Genomic DNA, 22,743 nt, shown 5'->3' with positions numbered 1-22,743 from the left:
GTGACCGCGTCTCTGGATGCCGCTGACTGTGCTTCTCAAGCAGCAGCAAACGCCATCACCATTCGGAGGTCCTTATGGCTCAGGGACTGGCGTGCGGATTCTGCTTCCAAAAAGTTATTGACTTCTTTACTATATCAGAGCGGTCACCTTTTTGGCAAAAAACTCGATCAATTAATTTCCGACGCCACTGGAGGAAAGAGTAAATTTTTCCCACAACAGAAACTCTTTCGGAACCAGCAACAGCAGCCTTGGTCCTGAATTTTTATTTTTTTTATTTTTTTTTTCCTCCCCGTCCCAACTCAAATTGACCCTCTACTTCCACATCTTCTGGACCCGGCCGGGCACAACGTAGGGGTAGAGGTCCCCAGACCTCTTACAAACCTTCCCATTCATGGAGAGTCAGACCTAGGCAGTCAGGATCTAGGGGGTCCAGACCGGGCAGATCTCCCACACAATGACTCCCGGTGGTATCCGGAGGACACCCTCCAAGTAGGCGGCCGCCTGCTTTCCTTCTCCGACGCGTGGCTCTCTGTCGTTCACGACGAATGGGTCCGTTACCTAGTTTCCCTTCTCACCAGAGGTTCCTTCACTTCGTAGTTCACGAACAATACTTCCAATTCGTTGCTTTGCCTTTCAGCCTCGCCACTGCTCCCAGGGTATTTACCAAGGTCATGGCAGCCACCGTGGCCATCCTTCACACCCGAGGCGTGGTGTGGCTACAGTATCTAGACGATATCCTCATCAAAGGCCCCTCTTTCCGCGCCTGCAAGGAGGCCGTGAACATCACAATAGATTCTCTTTCTCGCCTGGGTTGGAAGATAAACTTCAAAAAATCCTTCCCAGTACCGGCTCAGCGAATTTCCTTTCTAGGAATGATACTGGGCTCGTCCCAGGGGTTGGTGCTTCTTCCCCCGGAAAAGATCTCAGTCTTACAGCGGGAAGCTCAGAAGCTCTCTTAACCTCACACTCACTCTCTGCGCTTCAGTATGAGAGTCCTCGGCAGGATAGTAGCAGCCTTGGAGGCCATTCCATTTGCCCAATTACACCTCCGTCCCTTACAGCATGCCCTCCTGGCTGTTTGGGACAGGAAACCGTTCTCCCTCGACCGTCGGTTCTTCCTTTCCCAGCGAGTCAGTCAGTCTCTCAGGTGGTGGACATTAAAGTCCTCCCTTAATCAAGGGAAGTCTTTTCTTCCAGTACACTGGCTAGTTGTGACAACAGATGCCAGTCTTCTAGGCTGGGGAGCGGTGTCCTTACATCACACTGCTCAGGGCCGCTGGTCACTTCAGGAATCACGCCTTCCAATCAACATCTTAGAAATTCGGGCAATCAGGTTAGCTCTTCTCCAATTCCATCCCTTCCTGGCGGGTCGTCTCATCAGGATTCAGTCCGACAATGCCACTGCAGTGGCATACATCAACAGACAAGGGGGAACCCGCAGCATGGCAGCCATGAACGAGGTAGGCTACAATCTCCGTTGGGCCGAGGAAAACCGCTCAATGATTTCTGCGGTTCACATCCCGGGAGTGGACAATTGGGAGGCAGATTTCCTCAGTCGTCAAGGCCTCGACTCCGGGGAGTAGTCTCTCCATCCGGAGATCTTCCACCATATTTGCTGTCGTTGGGGAACGCCGGACGTGGATCTGATGGCCTCACGGCTAAATTCCAAGGTTCCCGACTTCATAGCTCGGTCCCACGATCTAGCCGGCTGGAAGTATTAACTTGCCTAGTTTGGCCGTCTATTTGTAGTGGACAGGGCTTGTTACTGCACATCCGCCTCCTATTGAACTTAAAGGGAACCTATCACCCCGTTTTTTCAGATTGAGACATAAATACTGTTAAATAGGGCCTGCGCTGTGCGTTACAATAGTGTATGTAGTGTACCCTGATTCCCCACCTATGCTGCGAAATACATTACCAAAGTCGCCGTTTTCGCCTGTCAATCAGGCTGGTCTGGTCAGGTGGGCGTGGTGACATCGCTCTTTTCTTCCCCAGCTTTCCGTTGGTGGCGTAGTGGTGTGCGCATGTCGCAGTGACGAATCCACTGCGCGCACGTGAAGAAGCAGCGCGCGATCTGCGCTATTACCCCCTGTCATCGGTGGGGGCGGCCATCTTCCTGGGGCCGCGCGTGCGCAGATGGAGTGCTCTGCTGCACGGGGCTTCAGGAAAATGGCCGCGGGATGCCGCGCGTGCGCAGGAGAGATCGCGGCGGCCATTTTCCCAAAGCCGAGTTTGCATATCTCAATCTGAAAAAATGGGGTGACAGGTTCCCTTTAATAGGAGGTGGATATGTAGTACCCTGCAGCGACCTCTACAAGCAGACTGTCAAGCTCTCCAAGCAACTATTTGCGGCCGCCGGCACCAATAACAGCTGAACGGCGTGAGTGCCAAGTGCTGGACCCCAGCCGATCAGTCATTGATGCTCTATCCTGAGGATAGGCTATTAATTTAGAAGTAGTGGTAAACCTCTTTAAAACTCCCAACGTTTCCTACAGGGAATCCTGAAATCTTGAAAATTGGACACAGCTTTGCTGAGTACTGTGCGAAAAGAATCTAACCCCAATTCATCATTTGCATTTTTTATGTCACTTTTTTGTATTGTGTTATTTGCCAGTTTTGGTGTCAAATTCTTCAAAAGAGTGCACATAATTCATGAACTTGTCAGTGTCAGAATTTGGAATTTTGTTTTCTAGTCCCAGTTTGCACCAGAATATTGGCATACTCGAAAATATATCGGGGTCGGCTGAAATTGTGCCAAAATTTAACGACTTTTTCAAAACTCTTGATGAATCAGCCGAAGGCATCTGGAATTGCTTAACTTCACCCATTAACCCCTATCTGACCTCGGACGGGATAGTACGTCCGAGGTCAGATCCCCTGCTTTGATGCAGGGCTCCGCGGTGAGCCCGCACCAAAGCCGGGACATGTCAGCTGTTTTGAACAGCTGACATGTGCCCGTAATAGGAGCGGGCAGACTCGCGATCTGCCCTCACCTATTAACTAGTTAAATGCCGCTGTCAAACGCAGACAGCGGCATTTAACTACCGCATCCGGCCGGGCGGCCGGAAATGACGTCATCGCCGACCCCCGTCACATGATCGGGGGTCGGCGATGCGTCTCCATTGTAACCATAGAGGTCCTTGAGACCTCTATGGTTACTGATCGCCGGTGGCTGTGAGCTCCACCCTGTGGTCGGCGCTCACAGCACACCTCGATTTCTGCTACATAGCAGCGATCAGCATGGCAAAAGTAAAAAAAAAAAAAAGTTGAAAAAAATGTAAAAAAAATATAAAAGTTTAAATCACCCCCCTTTCGCCCCAATCAAAATAAATCAATAAAAAAAATATAAAATCTACGCATATTTGGTATCGCCGCGCTCAGAATCGCCCGATCTATCAAATAAAAAAAAGCATTGATCGCTAAACAGCGTAGCGGGAAAAAAATTCAAAACTCCAGAATTACGTTTTTTTGGTCGCCGCGACATTGCATTAAAATGCAATAACGGGCGATCAAAAGAACGTATCTGCACCGAAATGCTATCATTAAAAACGTTATCTCAGCACGCAAAAAATAAGCCCTCAACCGACCCCAGATCACGAAAAATGGAGACGCTACGGGTATCGGAAAATGGCGCAATTTTTTTTTTTTTTTTTTAGCAAAGTTTGGAATTTTTTTTCACCACTTAAATAAAAAATAACCTAGTCATGTTAAGTGTCTATGAACTCGTACTGACCTGGAGAATCATAAAGTCAGGTCAGTTTTAGCATTTAGTGAACCTAGCAAAAAAAACAAACAAAAAACAAGTGTGGGATTGCACTTTTTTTGCAATTTCACCGCACTTGGAATTTTTTTCCCGTTTTCTAGTACACGACATGCTAAAACCAATGATGTCGTTCAAAAGTACAACTCGTCCCGCAAAAAATAAGCCCTCACCTGGCCAAATTGACGGAAAAATAGAAAAGTTATCGCTCTGGGAAGGAGGGGAGTGAAAAACGAAAACGGAAAAACGAAAAATCCCAAGGTCATGAAGGGGTTAAGTAGGAAAACAAAAAAACAAGCAAGCGAGCACATAAAATAGACTTGGGTAAAGGCACAAATAGAATAATGAATTGGGTGTAAACAACATAAAAAGTACAATGATGAATCTGAGCCGAAGACTTGTATTTGGGAGGGACTGTAGAGGGCCCCTTTGGCAACTAGAACAATATTTCCATGGCTCAATGTTTTGGTAACATACAGTTAATGATTTCTGGTCATTTCATACTGCTACTTGGATTCCAATTGGCAGAATAAAGATCACTGTCACTTGTCAGTATTTTACATCCTGTAACTAGGAGTTGGTTAAAAACAATGGAAGAGGTGCTCAAACTCTTTAAAAAGGCTGGGATGATGACCAGCACAGGCAAGTTTCTGCTGACTTTTTTTCTAACGCTGTAATTTTTTTTTCTCTTTTCTGCAGTGGCTCTATAGATGGTAACAACCAGTTAGTCATCAAGGGTCGATTCCAGCAGAAACAGATAGAAAATGTGTTGAGAAGATATATTAGTAAGTGCTATTTATTTACTGATTAATGTTGTCAATGCTTCCATTTACAGGGCTGTGGAGTCAGTGTACATTTTCAGACTCCTACAACATATAATAAATTGATAGTCGAAAAAAGCAAATCTGGCTTCAGAAATCCAATGAAAAAATTTAGCAAATTTATTAGGTACCGTATATACTCTTATATAAGCCTAGTTTTTCAGCACATTTTTTTTTTTGTTTACTAAAACGCCCCATCCGCTTATACACGAGTCATTGTCCCAGAGGGAGGAGAGGGAGCAACGGGTCGCGGGCAGGAGTCGGCGGCTATAACTGTGCCAGCTGCTAAAGAGAAATGAATATTCACTGCTATGGCAGTGAATATTAATTTCTCTTACAGCGCGCATAGTTACAGCCGCAGCTGCCGGCTTTCAGCACACATCCTGCTTACCTTCCCTGCGAACCATAACTGCATCACCTTCCGGTGCCAGTCTTCAGCTGAGCGATCACGTGTCCCACGCTCATTAAGGTTATGAATATTCACCCCTCTCCACTCCCATAGGCATGGAATGAATATTCATTACTTTAATGAGCGGGGACACATCGCTCGGCTGGAAGAGCTGCTGTAGTAGGATTTTTTTTTTATAGGAGCCATGCATACAAGGACAGAGATGAGGAACCATGCATACCAGTATCGGGATGAGGGGACAATGCATACCCAAGTATACTCAAGTCAATAAGTTTTCCGTGTCAAAATTAGGTGCCTGGGCTTGTACTCGGGTCGATTTTATACTTGAGTATATACAGTAGATTAAAAATAAGACTGCAGCATGGTATTCACATCCCCGGCTTGGGGAGATGATAAGCAGACGCATTTTAGACCCTCAGGTCTTTAACCCCTTAGTGACAGAGCCAATTTGGAACTTAATGACCGAGCCAATTTTTACAATTCTGACCACTGTCACTTCATAAGGTTATAACTCTGGAACGCTTTAACGGATCCCGCTGATTCTGAGATTGTTTTTTCGTGACATATTGTACCTCATGTTAGTGGTAACATTTCTTCGATATTACTTGCTATTATTTATGAAAAAAATGGAAATATGGCAAAAATTAAAATTTTGCAATTTTCAAACTTTGTATTTTTGTACCCTTAAATCAGAGCGATATGTCACACAAAATAGTTAATAAATAACATTTCCCACATGACTACTTTACATTAGCACAATTTTGGAAACAAAATTTTTTTTGTTAAAAAGTTATAAAGGTTAAATGTTGACCAGTGATTTCACATTTTTACAACAAAATTTACAAAACCATTTTTTAGGGACCATCTCATATTTAAAGTCACTTTGAGGGGTGTACATGACAGAAAATACCCAAAAGTGACAGCATCATAAAAACTACACCCCTCAAGGTGCTCATAACCACATTCAAAAGTTTATTAACCCTTTAGGTGCTTCACAGGAACTGAAACAATGTGGAAGGAAAAAATGAACATTTAACTTTTTTTTTGCAAACATTTTACTTCAGAACCATTTTTTTTTATTTTCACAAGTGTAAAAACAGAAATTTAACCATAAATGTTATTGTGCAATTTCTCCTGAATACGCCGATACCCCAATTGTGGGGGTAAACCACTGTTTGGGCGCACCGCAGAGCTTGGAAGAGATGGAGCGCCATTTTACTTTTTCAATGCAGAATTGGCTGGAATTGAGATCGGACGCCATGTCGCGTTTAGAGAGCCCCTGATGTGCCTAAACAGTGGAAACCCCCCACAAGTGACACCATTTTGGAAACTAGACCCCTTAAGGAACTTATCTAGATGTGTGGTGAGCACTTTAAACCCCCAGGTGCTTCACAGAAGTTTATAACGTAGAGCCGTGAAAATAAAAAATCGCATTTGTTTACACAAAAATGATTTTTTCGCCCACAAATTCTTATTTTCACAAGGGTAACAGGAGAAATTAGACCACAAAAGTTGTTGTGCAATTTCTCCTGAGTACGTCGATACCTCATATGTGGGGGGTAAACCATTGTTTGGGCGCACCGCAGAGCTTGGAAGAGGAGCGCCATTTTACTTTTTCAATGTAGAATTGACTGGAATTGAGATCGGACGCTATATCGCGTTTGGAGAGCCCCTGATGTGCCTAAACAGTGGAAACACCCCACGAGTGACCCCATTTTGGAAACGAGACCCCTTAAGGAACTTATCTAGATGTGTGGTGAGCACTTTAAACCCCCAAGTGCTTCACAAAAATTTATAAAGTAGAAAATAAAACAATCCTTTTTTTTCCCCCTCAAAAATGATTTTTTTAGCCTGCAATTTTTTATTTTCTCAAGGGTATCGGAAGGCATTGGACCCCAAAATCTGTTGACCAGTTTATCCTGAGTATGCTGATACCCCATATGTGGGGGGGGGGGGGCACTGTTTGGGCACCCATCGGGGCTCGGAAGGGAAGGAGCACCGCTTGGAATGCAGACTTTGATGTGATAGTCTGCGGGCGTCATGTTGCATTTGCAGAGCTCCTGATGTGCCCATTTTGGAAACTAGACCCCCCAAAGAGCTTATCTAGATGTGTGGTGAGCACTATGAACCCCCAACAGCTTCACAGAAGTTTATAATGTAGAGCCATGAAAATAAAATCCTATTTTTTCCACAAAAACGATCTTTTCACACCCAAATTTTTACTTTCACAAGGGTAACAGGAGAAATTGAACCCCAAAATTTATTGTGCAATTTATGCTGAGTAGGCTGATACCCCATATGTGGGGGGGGGGGACCACTGTTTGGGCGCATGGCAAAGCTCGGAAGGGAAGGAGCGCCGTTTTGGAATGCAGACTTTAATAGAATGGTCTGCGGGCGTTATTTTGCAGAGCCCCTGATGTACCTAAACAGTAGAAACCCCCCACAAGTGACCCCATTTTGGAAACTAGACCCCCCCAAGGAACTTATCTAGATGTGTGGTGAGAACTTTGAATGCCCAAGTGCTTCACAGACGTTTATAATGCAGTCGTGAAAATAAAAAATATTTTTTTTCCACAAAAAAAGATATTTTAGCCAAAAAGTTTTTATTTTCACAAGGGTAACAGGTGAAATTGGACACCAAAAGTTGTTGTCCAATTTATCCCGAGTACTCTGATGCCCCATATGTGGGGGTAAACCACTGTTTGGGCGCACGGCAGAGCTCAGAAGAGAGGGAGCACCATTTGACTTTTTGAGCGCAAAATTGGCTGTCGTGTTTGGAGACCCCCTGATGGACTTAAAAAGTGGAAACCCCCCAATTCTAACTCCAAACCTAACCCCAACACGCCCCTAATCCTAATCCCAACCCGATTCCATAATCCTAATCACAACCCTAACGATAATCACAACCCTTACCCCAAAACAACCCAAACCATAACCCTAATCAAAACCCTAAATCCAACACACCCCTAATCCTAATCTCAACCCTAACCTCAAACCTAACCCTAATCCCAATACACCCCTTAACCCTAATCCCAAACCTAACCGTAATCGTAACCCTAATGCCTACCCTAACCCTAATACCAACCCTAATCCAAACCCTAATCCCAACTCTAACCCTAACTTTAGCCGCAACCCTGTCCCTAACTTTAGCCCCAACCCTAACCCTAACTTTAGCCCCAACCCTAACCCTAATTTTAGCCCCAACTCCTCTCTCCTGCCGGCCGGCAGATGGCAGGCGCACTGCGCATGCGCCCGCCATTTTCTTACTGGATTAAGAAGCCGGCGGCAGGAAGGGACGCAGGAGGACCCAGGGACACCGGTAAATATGATAGGGTCCCCGAATCCCCCTATTTCTCTGTCCTCTGATGTGCGATCACATCAGAGGACAGAGAATTACACAATAGTAAATTACCGGGGATCGCAAAACAGGGGTTGGTAAACACCCCCTTTCCCCCCCCCGGCAGCCAAGACCCCAAAGATCTTCCGGATGGCGGGCGCACTGCACATGCGCCCGCTATTTTTTGGCCGGAACAGGATGGCGGAGCACCGGGGGAGACAGGTGAGTATCTGGGACCCCATTTCTCTGTCCTCTGATGTGCAATTTACGTCGGAGGACAGAGAAATTAGGGAAATCGCGTTTTTTTTGGGTTTTTTGCAATCGCCGGTAAACGGTTAATTACCGGCGATCGCAACCCGGGGATCAGTAAAAAAAAAAAAAAAAACCCTGAATCATGTTCTCTGGGGTCTCAACTACCCCCGGCAACCGAGACCCCACAGAAAATCCGACTCTGGGGGGCGCTATACACTTTTTCCACAGCGGTTTAAGTACCCTTAACTGCCGCAGTTAAAAGGCGTATCGGCAGGTAGTTAAGGGGTTAATCATTGCAACCTGATATATATATTTGATACATTTTTTGTACATCAGGTTTCTTCATTGCTGGATTCTCTAAGCTCTGGACTTTATGGGTGAGCTGACCTAATCCCTTACCTTGTCTATATAATAAATTGGTGTTTTCATAATAATTTGGGAAAGTTATGAAACGTCCTATAAATGGCTGTTCTGTTCCTGATGTAAGGATCTCGGCTTTCAGTTGAGATGAATCTGTGCTGCACTTCATGTATATGCTCAGTAGAGACCAGGGCTGTGGGGTTGGAGTCAGGGAATTTGAGGAGTCAGAGGTTTGGTTACTGACCCCACAGCCCTGGCTTCCAAGTAGAACACAGGAGTTTTCGGGTAAAAAAACTTTGACGGACTCTCTCCTATCTGACATTGATGGCCTGACACCCGCAAAACAACCTCTGGCTGCTGTCCGATGTAATTTCATTGGATAGAGCTGCACTGTGCATCTCCCATTTCTTGTGCTGTGTTCTCTGCCAGGTACTGCAGAACATCTCTTATTCGGGAGATATGCTGCAGTACATGGCAGCTGCCTAAGAGAGTAAGTGTTTGGTGGTATACAAGATGGGCCTCTACACATTGATTACAGCTGCGCCGTTCAGCTCTGTTCAATATCTTTTCAACCGCGTGCTGATAGCTTATAACGGCTGGTCAGTGGGGTTGCTTGATGTTAGACCCCCATTGATCTGATATTGATCACCTATGTTAAGTATTGATCAATACCTTATGACTGGACAAGCCCTTAAAACTTCTTGTTAATGCTTGTTTCCACACTCTTGACCTGAGCTACCTGCCTAATAAGCATATATGAAGCAGTTGGCTATGTCAGGAGAAGCAGTAGGAGAAAACAGACTAACTCCCATGGACTTTTATTGATTGACCAGTAAAGCAAAATGTCTGTTTTAATAAAATGTTGCACCTATTCACAGGTTGTGTGTGTTATTGTAGCATTTGTTCATATACCCGAGCAGTAATTGCAGACAGAACCCTTGGACAGGTGCACAGTCTTTTTTTGGAGACAGTAGCCATGTACTACTAATCACAGAGAACCCCTTTGATATAAATATCATACATGCTCCACCTGCTCCTTTTCTTCTCCCCAGACATTTTGCTTAATACAGTGCAAGTGACTGGAACCATCATTTTTAGAACTCTGATTCCTTTTTTGTTACGGCTCATCTAATAACTTGGTGTAGATTATTCTGCATTCTGTTGTTTGCAAGCAGTGCACGTTACATTAATAAAATTGCCCTTCCTGTTGTCTTTCTATTAACAGAGGAGTATGTGACTTGTCACACCTGCCGGTCGCCGGACACCATCCTGCAGAAGGACACCAGGTTATATTTCCTTCAGTGTGAAACCTGCCATTCTCGCTGTTCTGTGGCTAGCATCAAAACTGGATTCCAGGCCGTCACAGGCAAGAGAGCACAGCTCCGCGCCAAAGCCAACTAGCCGGCCTGTCCACCCGGTTGGATTTTACAAGTGCTGTTTATGGATCCAGGGCACGACCTGACAGTCAGGGAGTGGTAACCCTTTATATTGTAAAGAATGAGTTGAGACTGGGCGGCAAGAAAATATTGGCTTAATTTTTTCTGTTCTTGCGCAAAGAATTGCAAAAATTTGACAGTGAAGCTGATCATTTGATAATCGCGTCACTTACAGAAAATGTTTTACCAGCTGTGAGGATAAATGGGAAGAATATGCATTTTTAACCAGACTTCTGTAAAATGCAAAAGTACATTAAAGTTATTATAACATTCACAGAACAATCAGATTGTATTTGTGTTCTTAAATGTATGTGTTTTCTTCTGGTTAGGTACTTTCTTCAAGTTGTGGATCTCAAGTGTCTTTAATGGTCACTTTTGTTTTTAAACAAATTTGGCATAGATCAATAGTACAAATGAATATAGGAATCTTTATCAGAAAAATATTTTCTTTCTCCAGTTACGAGCTAGTACAACTCCCCCCACCCCCCACCCCCACTAGTCGTCAGGTCGGCGTGTATCGTCATGTTTGACATCAAAAGCAACGATGCCTGCAACGTTTTACATGGAGCTAACAACCAGCGAGAACGATAAGTGAGTCGCCGTTACGTCACTGGATCGCTCCTGCATCGTTCTGGAGTTGCTGTGTTTGACGTTTCTACAGCGACCTAAACAGCGACGCTGCAGCGATCTAGTTTAGGTCGGATCGTTGTCTATATCGCTGCAGCGTCGCTGAGTGTGACGGTACCTTAAAAGTAGTGTGCACATAGCCCTGGTTTATATGCACCCAGATTTTTTGTTTTTTTTTCTCCCATGTTTCTGGAGCAGAAACTCTCTGAATCTCAACTCATCAAAACTTTGATTATAAGCTCCAAAAACTCATTAAAAAGACGCACATATGCACATATCCTTATGTTGTTTTTTATGGTGGAAAAATATATATTTTTTTGCCAGACTAACAACCTCTTACAATGCTGATACGTCACAGTGTGCTCTGCTTGTACATTTTGCTCATCATTGACGGACAGAGTATTAGATTTCAGGACCTTGTTATCTGATTTTGGGTTCAGGGAGATACACTACTGGCCTGTCCCTCTCTCTCTGCACCAGTATGTCTTTTTGACTGGGAGTTAGCCTGACACTATCCCCAGTTACAGTCACAACCCTTCTTGCTTGTGCTCTTCTTTAAAGGCTTGTTCAGACTGGCGTATAACCAGCGTATAACTCAGACGAATACCATCCGATGCTGTTGTGACCTTGGCCGAACACTAGCCCTGCTTGGGATCCATTGACTTGAGTCTCTCTGAATAGATTAGGTCCATGACCCAGGCCAGGTCCCCCTATAAGTGGGATGAGACAAGAATCCTTGCCATCCTGGACAATTGACCATACAGGCCCATGTTTTCTGGAAGGAATATCCATATATCCATCGTTCCTATAAAAGTGTACCCTCTCTTTACACACTTCCGCTTCAGCACCCTTATTCTTTTTTTTTTTTTCTTTGCCCCTGACCTGTCTGAATTCTTAGGGGGGGACACCTCTGATGTTAGCCAAGCAAATTGCTACGGTGGATTTGGCTAGCCTGGACTTTCATATAAAGGGTGAATCTGGCCTCACCTTATAGAGAGGTTTCTTTTCTGGTGGCAGCACATATGTATTCGTAGTCATTGATTTGGGTAGCAAGCCTGTAGTCATCGGGGGTAAGGCCACGTGGAGTAACACACCAGTTGCTCTCCAAAGGAAGTGAGCATCATGAAACCTCAACACTTGGGCATTGCCTGTTTGTTAGACAGCCTCAACATATGTGGAGATTGCCTAACCGCCATAAGTCATGCAGCCGCAGAGACTCTAACGTAATATACGAGCACTCCCAAATGCTCGGATAACACCCGAGCATGTGCTATAAGGCTACTTTCACACTGACGTTTTGTGCCAGACGTCGCAATTCGTCGTTTATGGCAAAAAACGCATCCTGCAAAGTTGTTTGCAGGATGCGTTTTTGCCCCATAGATTAACATTTGCGACGCTTTGCCACACGTCGCGACGGTTGCGCCGTGTTGTGGCGGACCGCCGGGAGCAAAAAACGTTACATGTAACGTTTTTTGCTCCTGGCGGACTGCTTTTTCCGTCAGGAACTCCGCCCCCACCTCCCCGCACCTTACAATGGGGTAGCGGATGCGCCGGAGAAATGCATCCGCTGCACCCGTTGTGCAGTGTGTCAAACGCTAGCGTCGGAATCTCTGCCCGACGCATTGCGACGGGGAGATTCCGACGCTAGTGTGAAAGTAGCCTTAGACGTTATCCGAGCACGTTCTCTCATCACTAGTTGGCATCTCTACCTGTTTTGTTTGCTCAAGGAATTTCAAGTTGCTCTACTAAGCTTTTTCACAGTCTCCATACCTGGAAAGTTACCTTTTATTCGCAGGATTTTTATGCTAGCTGGAATCTCTTGCAGATTTAGTTTTCCTATGTCATCAGGATGGGAGTCTTGCATTCTCTGCCAATTCCTTTTCCTTTCACATCTATGAGGACATTGTCAGAAATGTTCCCTGCACTGTCAGGACTCGTCAAGGCTATTAGGATCTTCATATAGGTTACAAAAGCAGTCAAACATAGAAAAAAAATTAAAAATAAAAACATTATTTAATATACATTAAAACACGCTTACAAACATAGAAAAAAATCCCCAGTTTTATATGGAATTATGTGATCGTAATTTACCATGTAACTAAATAGGACTAGATTGTCCCTTTCTGGAAGCCTATTGATGGATCCTGAATGCCCACGGAGGTTGGCATCCCTGTTAAACCCTCAGTATCCCTAAAACATGAGCTGGATAACCCGGAGTATGTCTCTGACAACATGCTGCACCCTATATATAGTGCATAGACCAACCCATAATAATTTTATTTCTATAGCGCCGACGTATTCCGCAACACTTTACATTTTAGAGGGGACTTATACATACAATAGACATTATTAAACACAGTCTGAAAAAGGTTTAATAGCACAAAACGTCAAAACAATACTGAATACACACTACTACTTCAATCAAGTGTAGAAAAGACGATAAATGCAAGGATTAAAACATAATCGATTTTATTGAATATATTTTTTAAAATTGATATAAAAGTACCAAAATCAAGCTACTGGAGCCACAAAAAGAACACATTGAAGAAAGAGCCTATGAACAATGCCACAATTGATATTACAGGTATGACCGGAAAAAATTATTATAACCAAGAAAAATTCATGACACACGTGCACAAATAAATGCTAAATAAAGCAAAAATATTGCGGAAAAAATAACAGAAAAAATAATAATAATAATAATGTACCCTATGTGTAAATCAAATGCTAAATGACATGGCACCCAGCCACGTGCTAGAGAAAGTGCCTACACGATAGACATTACAGCAGAACAATAAACACATAGATCAACAGATACCAAAAGGAGTGGGGACCCTGCTCGCAAGCTTAGTCCATAAAATGATCATTAGAGATAATAAACCGTTTATATTAATATGCAGCCTATATATAATGCATAAAGCAATCTATGAACTGCCAGTGGTCACTATATATAATAAACCAACATATGTCCGATACCATGCAGCCCATATAAAATGCATAGAGCAATCCATGATGAGTTGCCCATAGTCATTAAGTATGTTTAAGCATTAAACTGGGGCAAAAATCTCAGGGAGAAAACAGGTAGGTGAAATTGTATAGATGCTCATAATATGGCCTTGACATGTTTCCCCCTAGTGGTTCATCAGGAGCCTGATGGTGTCACTGCTGGATACCAGATGTAATGTGAATAGATTGTCACATTTCATCTGGTTATTGAATGTTCTGCCATGCTGAATGTATTTAGGCACACAAATCATTAAAATCCACTGCTGGCAGCTCACTTTGCTATTTCGATGTTCCGCAGCTGCACATTTACGCATAGTGGACATGGGATTTCTAGAAATCCCATCCACTATGCTTTTAGCCTCTGTGATTTTGACTCTGCATAAATATACAGCGCCAAACCACAGCAATTCCTGAAAGTGGGAACGTACCATTCGTGTACTTGGAAAGAAGAGTAGAGTGGTCCGGATCCAGCACAATATGCCACCCTACACCATAATCCCAGGAGTAAGACTGTTGTGACGTTCCCTCAGGAAGGACATTTCATGATGTTGGTCACGTGGTTTCCAGACAAATCTCCAGCTACCATTGTATCCAAGACAAAAGTGTGACTAAAATGGATAGACCTCCATTCCAGCCTCGATCTCCATCTTGCTCTGACCATGATGGAAATTGAGAGTGGAGGTGTAAGGTCAATGCAAGCATGGTGGCTCAGTGGTTAGCACTTTTACTTTGCAGCGCTTGGGTCTTGTGTTCAAATTTCACCAAGTACAACATTTGCAAGTAGTTTATATGTTCTCACTATGTTTGCATGAGTTTCCTCCCACACTCCAAATACATACTAATTGGGAATTTGGACTGTAAGCCCCAATGAGGACAGTGATGATTACGTTTCTAAATTGCCATGTAATTAATGATGCTATATAAGTGAGTAAAACATATGTATCTGGATGTCAGGTAAATGTCGTCTAATAATTTGTATTCGCACTGTTCAACGCTTTGGACTTGCAGTACAGAATGGATCAGTCATGGAAGCAGAGGTATGGCTATTTCACCAAATTGACCCAGGAGCCATTTTTCAACACATCACCAGGCTGCATGTTGTTCATGCTGCTGTGAGCCTGCATGGCCTAAACCTGCTACGTTGGTCTGCAGCGTTTCCAGACTTGTCTTCCATTGAGCATACCTGGGATGTCACTGGTCAGCAATTGCAAATGGAGCTGATGGCAGCGGATATTAATGATTTAAGTGACTGAGTGCATTCAGTGTGGCAGAACATTCAGACAACAATTCATACCTACAGGCGGGAAACAGAACTTAATGCTTTATACAGAAACCTTTGTTTGCAATCACAGAGGTCAGACGTTTCCTGTAGCTCTTGACCAAGTTCAAGGGATTTTGGCCTACTCCTCCATACAGATCTTCTCCAGATCTTTCAAGATTCGGGGCTGTTGCTGGTCAACATTGAGTTTCAGCTCTCGCCAAAGATTTTCTATTGGGTTCAGCTCAGGAGACTGGCTAGGCCAATCTAGGACCTTGAAATACTGTTTATGGAGCCGCTCCTTAGTTGCCCTGGCTGTATGTTTTGGGTAATTGCCATGCTGGAAGACCCAGCCACACCCATTTTCAATGCTTTTACCGAGGGAAGGATGTTGTTGACCAAAATCTTGCCATACATGACCCCATCCATCCTCCCTTCAATCCGGTGCAGTTGTCCTGTGTAGTGATGACGAGCGAATAGCATTGTTGCTCAGGTCTCCCCGAGTATTTGTTAGTGCTCGGAGATTTAGTTTTACTCGCCTTCGCTGCATGATTTACGGCTGCTGGACAGCCTGAATACATATGGGAATTTCCTAACAACCAGGCAACCTCCACATGTACATGTAAATCATGCAGCTGCGGCGAAGAAAACTAAATCTCCGAGCACTCACAAATACTCGGAGACCACCCGAGCAACGTGGATACTCGCTCATCACTATTCCTGTCCCCTTTGCAGGTCTCATCGCCATACAATTACTGACAAAAAAACATTTACCTGTGGCCAAACATTTCTGTGGTCCAGGACGCAACATAGACAATATGAAAGTTGTCATTTTGAAAGGCAGCATAAAATCACAGAAACCTCACATGGGCTGGGAATACAAATTCATTACTATCTTTGATTCTGTTCACACAGGACTCAATTTGTCAGGAGGGTTTATGGCCCACTACCAAATCTGAGCATTCCCTCCAAAAACAATGAAGCCACCACCAGCCCTTTGATCTCACAGGCATATGGGGTCCATGAAACTTTCAGACCACTTATCTAATCTTACCTAATTAAGGATTCTCTCTTTAAAGGGAACCTGTCACCTGAATTTGGCGGGACCGGTTTTCGGTCATATGGGTGGAGTTTTTGGGTGTTTGATTCACCCTTTCCTTACCCGCTAGCCGCAATATTGGATTGAAGTTCATTCTCTGTCCTACGTAGTACATGCCTGTGCAAGGCAAGATTGGGTTGGTTTCCACGTGGCGTATTTGCTGGGGATTGGACGATGCGTACAGCCGCAGTGTCCAGATGTTACCGCATAGGGGAGGGGATTTTATGAAATCCCATCTCCACTATGCGTACAAAGACGCGGGTGGCAAACCTGCGTATACGTACATGCGGCGCGTCTTTCTAGACGATGTCTATCTTGCAGAGACACTCAGTCTCTGCAAGATAAATAGCGCCGTTCTATGAATAGGATGTGCTGATTCCGCACGGTTCAATGAACACGTGGAATCACTGTGCGTTCAATTGCCGGCAGCGCTTTGGACGGAGCGGGTGTCCATTACCTCCAAAGCACTGCCATTCCGGACCGTGGAAACATAGCCTTATTGCCCGTGTAGAGCAAATAATTATGTACAGAAAAAAAGTATAAGAACAATCCACCATCAAATAATACAATTTTTGATACAATACAATATTACAAAATATTTCCACTATCTGCTTTTAATAATTAAAAGCAATGTAGAAATCTATTCTCTTTCTGCAGCTTTTATGCCAAAATTAAATGGGTAAACGTAAGAAACGTATACACCCCCAATTGAGGAAGCCGATTAGGCGGAACAGCGCTGTCGGGGTACTGCTGAGGTGTGCCGGAGGCCAGGAGAGACACCTATGTAGGTAAATGTGATTTCTAACTTGGTAGCAGTGAGTTACATGAGGCACTATGCACTTTATACCTGGATATTGATACAGACCGTGTGACCTTGGTCATATTTCCGTACAGTATTACAAGATATAAGCACAATACACTTTATTATAGACAGTATTTATAACGGTGTGTGACTTTACAAGATCCCTTTATAACATAGGGTTTGTTATGTTATTTTATCTGCTACTTTGCTACTGCCACAGGCCTTTGTGCTCACCCCTAGCCGTATTACCTGTTTGAGAAATTTCCTTTGGTTACTTACTTTTTATATAATTTAAAGATTTACTTTTATTTGTTTGCCTATGCCTCTTTGTCCCTTAGAATAATATGGGATGTTGTTTATTATGATTGGATTGAGGAGTGGACATTTGATAGTCAAAAGTATGTCCATGTCTTATGGGTAGTGTTGAGCATTCCGATACTGCAATATCAGGTATTGGCCGATATTCGCGGTATCGGAGTTCCGATACTGAGTTCCAATACTTTTACAATATCGAATATCGGAATCGGAAGTTTCCATAATTCAATGAGCCAGTTTGATTTAATTCAGCCAATGAGAAATCCTAAGAAGTGTGGGCACATCCTGTTAGGCATGTAACTAATGGCATGGCTGTGATTGGCTGCTGTAATGTCATGATGCACTATAAAAGCCGCCGCTGCCATTTTGGGTTCACTCTGCTGTGAATTCAGTTGTAGTCTGTTCTGCAGCCACAGCTGGTTGTAGTCAGCTCAGCGTGCGTCACTGCCTCATACTGTTACATTGTCCTTTTTTGCATTAGTGCTTCTGCACATTTTTCCTGATTTCTCCTATTAGTGTGTTTCCATCTGTATCCAGCTAGATTGCGTGCAAACACTATATAGGAGTAGATAGAGGAGCTTTTCTGCAGCCTTGCAGCCCTGTTCACGGCTGTCTGCAAGGTCTCTGTGTAAGTGCAGCTCACGCTGTAGTCTGTTCTGCGGCCACATCTGGTTGTAGTCCGCTCAGCGTGCGTCACTGCCTCATACTGTTACACTGTCCTTTTTTGCATTAGTGCTGCTGCACATTTTTCCTGAGTGTGGTTCCATCCGTATTAGTGTGGTTCTATCCATATACAGCTAGATTGCGTGCAAACACTATATAGGAGTAGATAGGAGTAGATAAAGGAGCCTTTCTGCAGCCTTGTGCCCTGCAGCCCCAGCCAGATTAGTATTAGCCTATTTTTTGGAGCCTCATCTATTGCACTGTAGGTTACCTTCCTGCATTGTAATAGCTACAAAAAATTTGTGATACTATCGGTTTTACATCTTTGGGCACATCCAGTGTCTTTGTGAAAAAAAACAAAAAGTTAATAAAGTTCACCAAAAACTCCACTTTACAGTTGTGTAGGCCACATTAGCTCATATTAAAGTCTAGTCCACACTTTATAAAATTAGTGTTTCTTATACCTGTTAGAAGCTGTTCAGGAATAAGCACACTAAGCCCTTAGTACTTTTCTGCCTATCTTTATCAGTCTACCAAGATGAAGAAGGCAGGGAGTAAGGCACGTGGTCGTGGGCATGGAGTATCTGCAGGGAGAGGACGTGGGGATTCTGTGTCTGCTGTGGGCACCAGTGACTCAGCATCCCCGAGTTTTAGCAGGGAACAGTCCTTTATGCGCAGCTTTGTAGGAGCTCGCCGTACCCCACTGCTGCAGGACGAACAAATTGAAGCCGTTGTTGGATGGATGGCAGCTAACGCATCGACTTCAATTAGTGCCACATCCTCTCAGGCCCAGAGCACTGAAGAGCACCCATCTGTCTCTTCACCATCTGCCAAATTGCCCAGGCAGTCAGAGAGCCCTGGACAGGAGCCATCTCTAGTTCTGTTGTCTGAATCTCTTGGCTTGGAAAGAGGGGGCCAGCCAAGCTGCATTCGAGAAATTGAAGAACAGGCAGTATGCAGTGAGATGCAACTGCTTTGTCTCTGAATCTGAAGAGGTGGGTGGGCCAGTGCCTACGGTCAGCACACCTCAGTACGCATCTGATGATGAGACTCAGGTGCCACTTTCTGGTGCGTACTGTGCTGCTGAGACTACCCAGGAGAAGCAGTTGTTGGAAGAAGGTAGTGTAGATGATGAGGTCCTTGACCCATCATGGCGTGAGGTACATGAAGGTGGTGGGAGCAGCTCTGAGGAAGTGATTCCCCGAACGGCCAAAAAAGGAGGGAGAGGGAGGGGGCAGACTGGGTTGCCTGTAGCCTCCACTTCGGCACCCATTAGGAGCATGCCTCTTCCAAAACTCAAAACGGGCGCTCCCAAGACTTGCAGTGCCTGGTCCTTTTTTGACACAGTAGCAGATGACATTTGCTTTGTCAAATGCAAGCTGTGTAATCAGAAAATGAAAGGAGTGAAAAGTTTCTGAAACCAAAATACCACAAATATGTGGAAACATGTGCAGACCAAGCACGTGGTGGAGTTACAAAGACACTGAAGACCTAGGCCAACCTACAGCGCCACCTAGCACCTCTTCAGCTCATGTTGTAGCCTCTTCCTCCAGCTCACACACAGCTGGTTCGGCTTCCTCACACGATCGTCATGGAAGAACCTCTGGCTCTGTTGTACAGAGACACAGTGTAATTCCACCCACAGCACCACGTTCCCTGTCATCCTCACACTCCCAGGCCAGTCTACAGCCATCGGTAGCACAGGCATGGGAGAAAAGGTGCCCATATTCAGCAAGCCACCCCCGAGCACAGGCTCTGAATGCTGGCATTGCAAAACTACTGTCCCTTGAAATGCTCTCATTCAGGCTGGTGGAGACTGACATCTTCCGTAACTTCATGGCATTAGCAGTCCCACAAAACAATGTGCCCAGTCGCTTTTATTTCAGCAGGCAAGCCGCCAACATGCACTACTAAACGCCGTCAGTAGCAAAGTCCACTTGACCACCGATGCGTGGACCAGTAACCATGGACAGGGACGATACCTTTCCCTCACTGCCCATTTGGTAAATGTTGTGGAGCCGGGTACAGATCTTGAGAGTGGCGCTGTACGTGTTCTGCCAACTCCATGGATTGCAGGAATCCAGTCTGTACAGATTGACTCCTTCTCATACTCCAGTTCCTCTGAATCAGCGCTGCAGGAGCCGTCACAGTCTACCTCCACATGAACCCGTGAACCCTTACCTGTTACGACTGATATGAGCACAGCCGTGGTCAAACGTCAACAGGCCGTATTGAAATTAATTTCTTTGGGGAATCGAAGCCACACTGCGCAGGAGCTCTGGAATGCCATCAAGCAGGAGAGCGACGTGTGGTTTGTGCCAGCGAATCTCCAGACAGGCATGGTAGTGTGTGACAATGGCCAAAATCTGGTGGCAGGTCTGGGCCTAGGCAACCTCACTCACATCCTATGTCTGGCACATGTGCTCAACTTGGTCATGCAGAGTTTTTTGAGGGACTATCCGGATCTTGATGCACTGCTGCACAAGGTCCGCCTAGAGTGTGCTCACTTGCGGCGTTCCAGCATGGCAAGATCGCGCATGGCAGCTCTGCAGTGCCGATTCCGCCTTCTGGAACATCGCATCATATGTGACCTACCCACCAGGTGGAATTCAACGTTACATATGTTGGAGCGGTTGTGTGAGCAGCAGGCAGCAATAATGGAGTACCAGCTGCATCAGGCGCAAACAAGTCGCACTGCGTGCCGTTCACACTTCACCACCACTGAGTGGGCCTCTATGAAGGACATCTGCCACGTTTTGCGTGCCTTCGATGATTCCACGCGGATGGCGAGTGCAGATGATGCACTAGTCAGCATGACTATCCCCCTTATATGCCTGCTTGAAAAAGCACTACAAGGGAGGAGGTTGTGGAAAAGGTGGAGGATGAGGAGTCACAAATGCCATCTGCTTCTGGACAGGGTGCACCACTTGGTTCCTCACAAAGGCCTAGGCAGGGGACACTTTGTGAGGAGGATGAGGAGGAGTCAATGGAGGAGGAAGACATCTGTCCAGAGGAGGGAGGTACACAATGCTCTAGTAGTCAGTATGTAGAGCGAGGGTGGGGTGATGCAGAGCAGACAGAGATGACGCCTCAAGCAGGGGACAGCGTTTCTTGGCCAGTTGGCAGTCTGCAGCACATGGTTAATTTCATGCTGCAGTTTCACCTGTCTTTCACTAGGGGGACTTGTCAGGGAGTCACAAAAACACTGAACTTTAGGAAGGCAAAGTTTGACCAGCTTAGAGATGCCCTTAATCTGGTAGACTGGGACAATATCCTCAGAAATAAGAATACAGATAATAAATGGGAAATGTTTAAGAACATCCTAAATAGGCAGTGTAAGCGGTTTATACCTTGTGGGAATAAAAGGACTAGAAATAGGAAAAACCCAATGTGGCTAAACAAAGAAGTAAGACAGGCAATTAACAGTAAAAAGAAAGCATTTGCACTACTAAAGCAGGATGGCACCATTGAAGCTCTAAAAATCTATAGGGAGAAAAATACTTTATCTAAAAAACTAATTAAAGCTGCCAAAAAGGAAACAGAGAAGCACATTGCTAAGGAGAGTAAAACTAATCCCAAACTGTTCTTCAACTATATCAATAGTAAAAGAATAAAAACTGAAAATGTAGGCCCCTTAAAAAATAGTGAGGAAAGAATGGTTGTAGATGACGAGGAAAAAGCTAACATATTAAACACCTTCTTCTCCACGGTATTCACGGTGGAAAATGAAATGCTAGGTGAAATCCCAAGAAACAATGAAAACCCTATATTAAGGGTCACCAATCTAACCCAAGAAGAGGTGCGAAACCGGCTAAATAAGATTAAAATAGATAAATCTCCGGGTCCGGATGGCATACACCCACGAGTACTAAGAGAACTAAGTAATGTAATAGATAAACCATTATTTCTTATTTTTAGTGACTCTATAGCGACAGGGTCTGTTCCGCAGGACTGGCGCATAGCAAATGTGGTGCCAATATTCAAAAAGGGCTCTAAAAGTGAACCTGGAAATTATAGGCCAGTAAGTCTAACCTCTATTGTTGGTAAAATATTTGAAGGGTTTCTGAGGGATGTTATTCTGGATTATCTCAATGAGAATAACTGTTTAACTCCATATCAGCATGGGTTTATGAGAAATCGCTCCTGTCAAACCAATCTAATCAGTTTTTATGAAGAGGTAAGCTATAGACTGGACCACGGTGAGTCATTGGACGTGGTATATCTCGATTTTTCCAAAGCGTTTGATACCGTGCCGCACAAGAGGTTGGTACACAAAATGAGAATGCTTGGTCTGGGGGAAAATGTGTGTAAATGGGTTAGTAACTGGCTTAGTGATAGAAAGCAGAGGGTGGTTATAAATGGTATAGTCTCTAACTGGGTCGCTGTGACCAGTGGGGTACCGCAGGGGTCAGTATTGGGACCTGTTCTCTTCAACATATTCATTAATGATCTGGTAGAAGGTTTACACAGTAAAATATCGATATTTGCAGATGATACAAAACTATGTAAAGCAGTTAATACAAGAGAAGATAGTATTCTGCTACAGATGGATCTGGATAAGTTGGAAACTTGGGCTGAAAGGTGGCAGATGAGGTTTA

The 22,743-nt window shown here is 44.5% G+C and overlaps 1 protein-coding gene across 1 annotated transcript in view; it reads left to right on the top strand.

Annotated features, from left to right (window-relative positions):
* Positions 1 to 10,657, top strand: part of EIF2S2 (eukaryotic translation initiation factor 2 subunit beta) — a 35,197-nt gene extending 24,540 nt beyond the window's left edge. Inside the window, exons 8-9 of the mRNA XM_069751961.1 lie at positions 4,460 to 4,545; positions 10,165 to 10,657. Of these exons, the coding sequence (XP_069608062.1) occupies positions 4,460 to 4,545; positions 10,165 to 10,340 (262 nt within the window). The 3' untranslated portion in view covers positions 10,341 to 10,657. The remainder of the gene's footprint in view (positions 1 to 4,459; positions 4,546 to 10,164) is intronic.
* Positions 10,658 to 22,743: the final 12,086 nt, after the last annotated feature.

The sequence above is a fragment of the Ranitomeya imitator genome, chromosome 2 (genome assembly GCF_032444005.1).
Source record: "Ranitomeya imitator isolate aRanImi1 chromosome 2, aRanImi1.pri, whole genome shotgun sequence".
Lineage (NCBI taxonomy): Eukaryota > Metazoa > Chordata > Amphibia > Anura > Dendrobatidae > Ranitomeya > Ranitomeya imitator.
The sequence above is the reverse complement of the archived record's forward strand: the minus strand, read 5'-3'. Positions and strand labels throughout refer to the sequence as shown.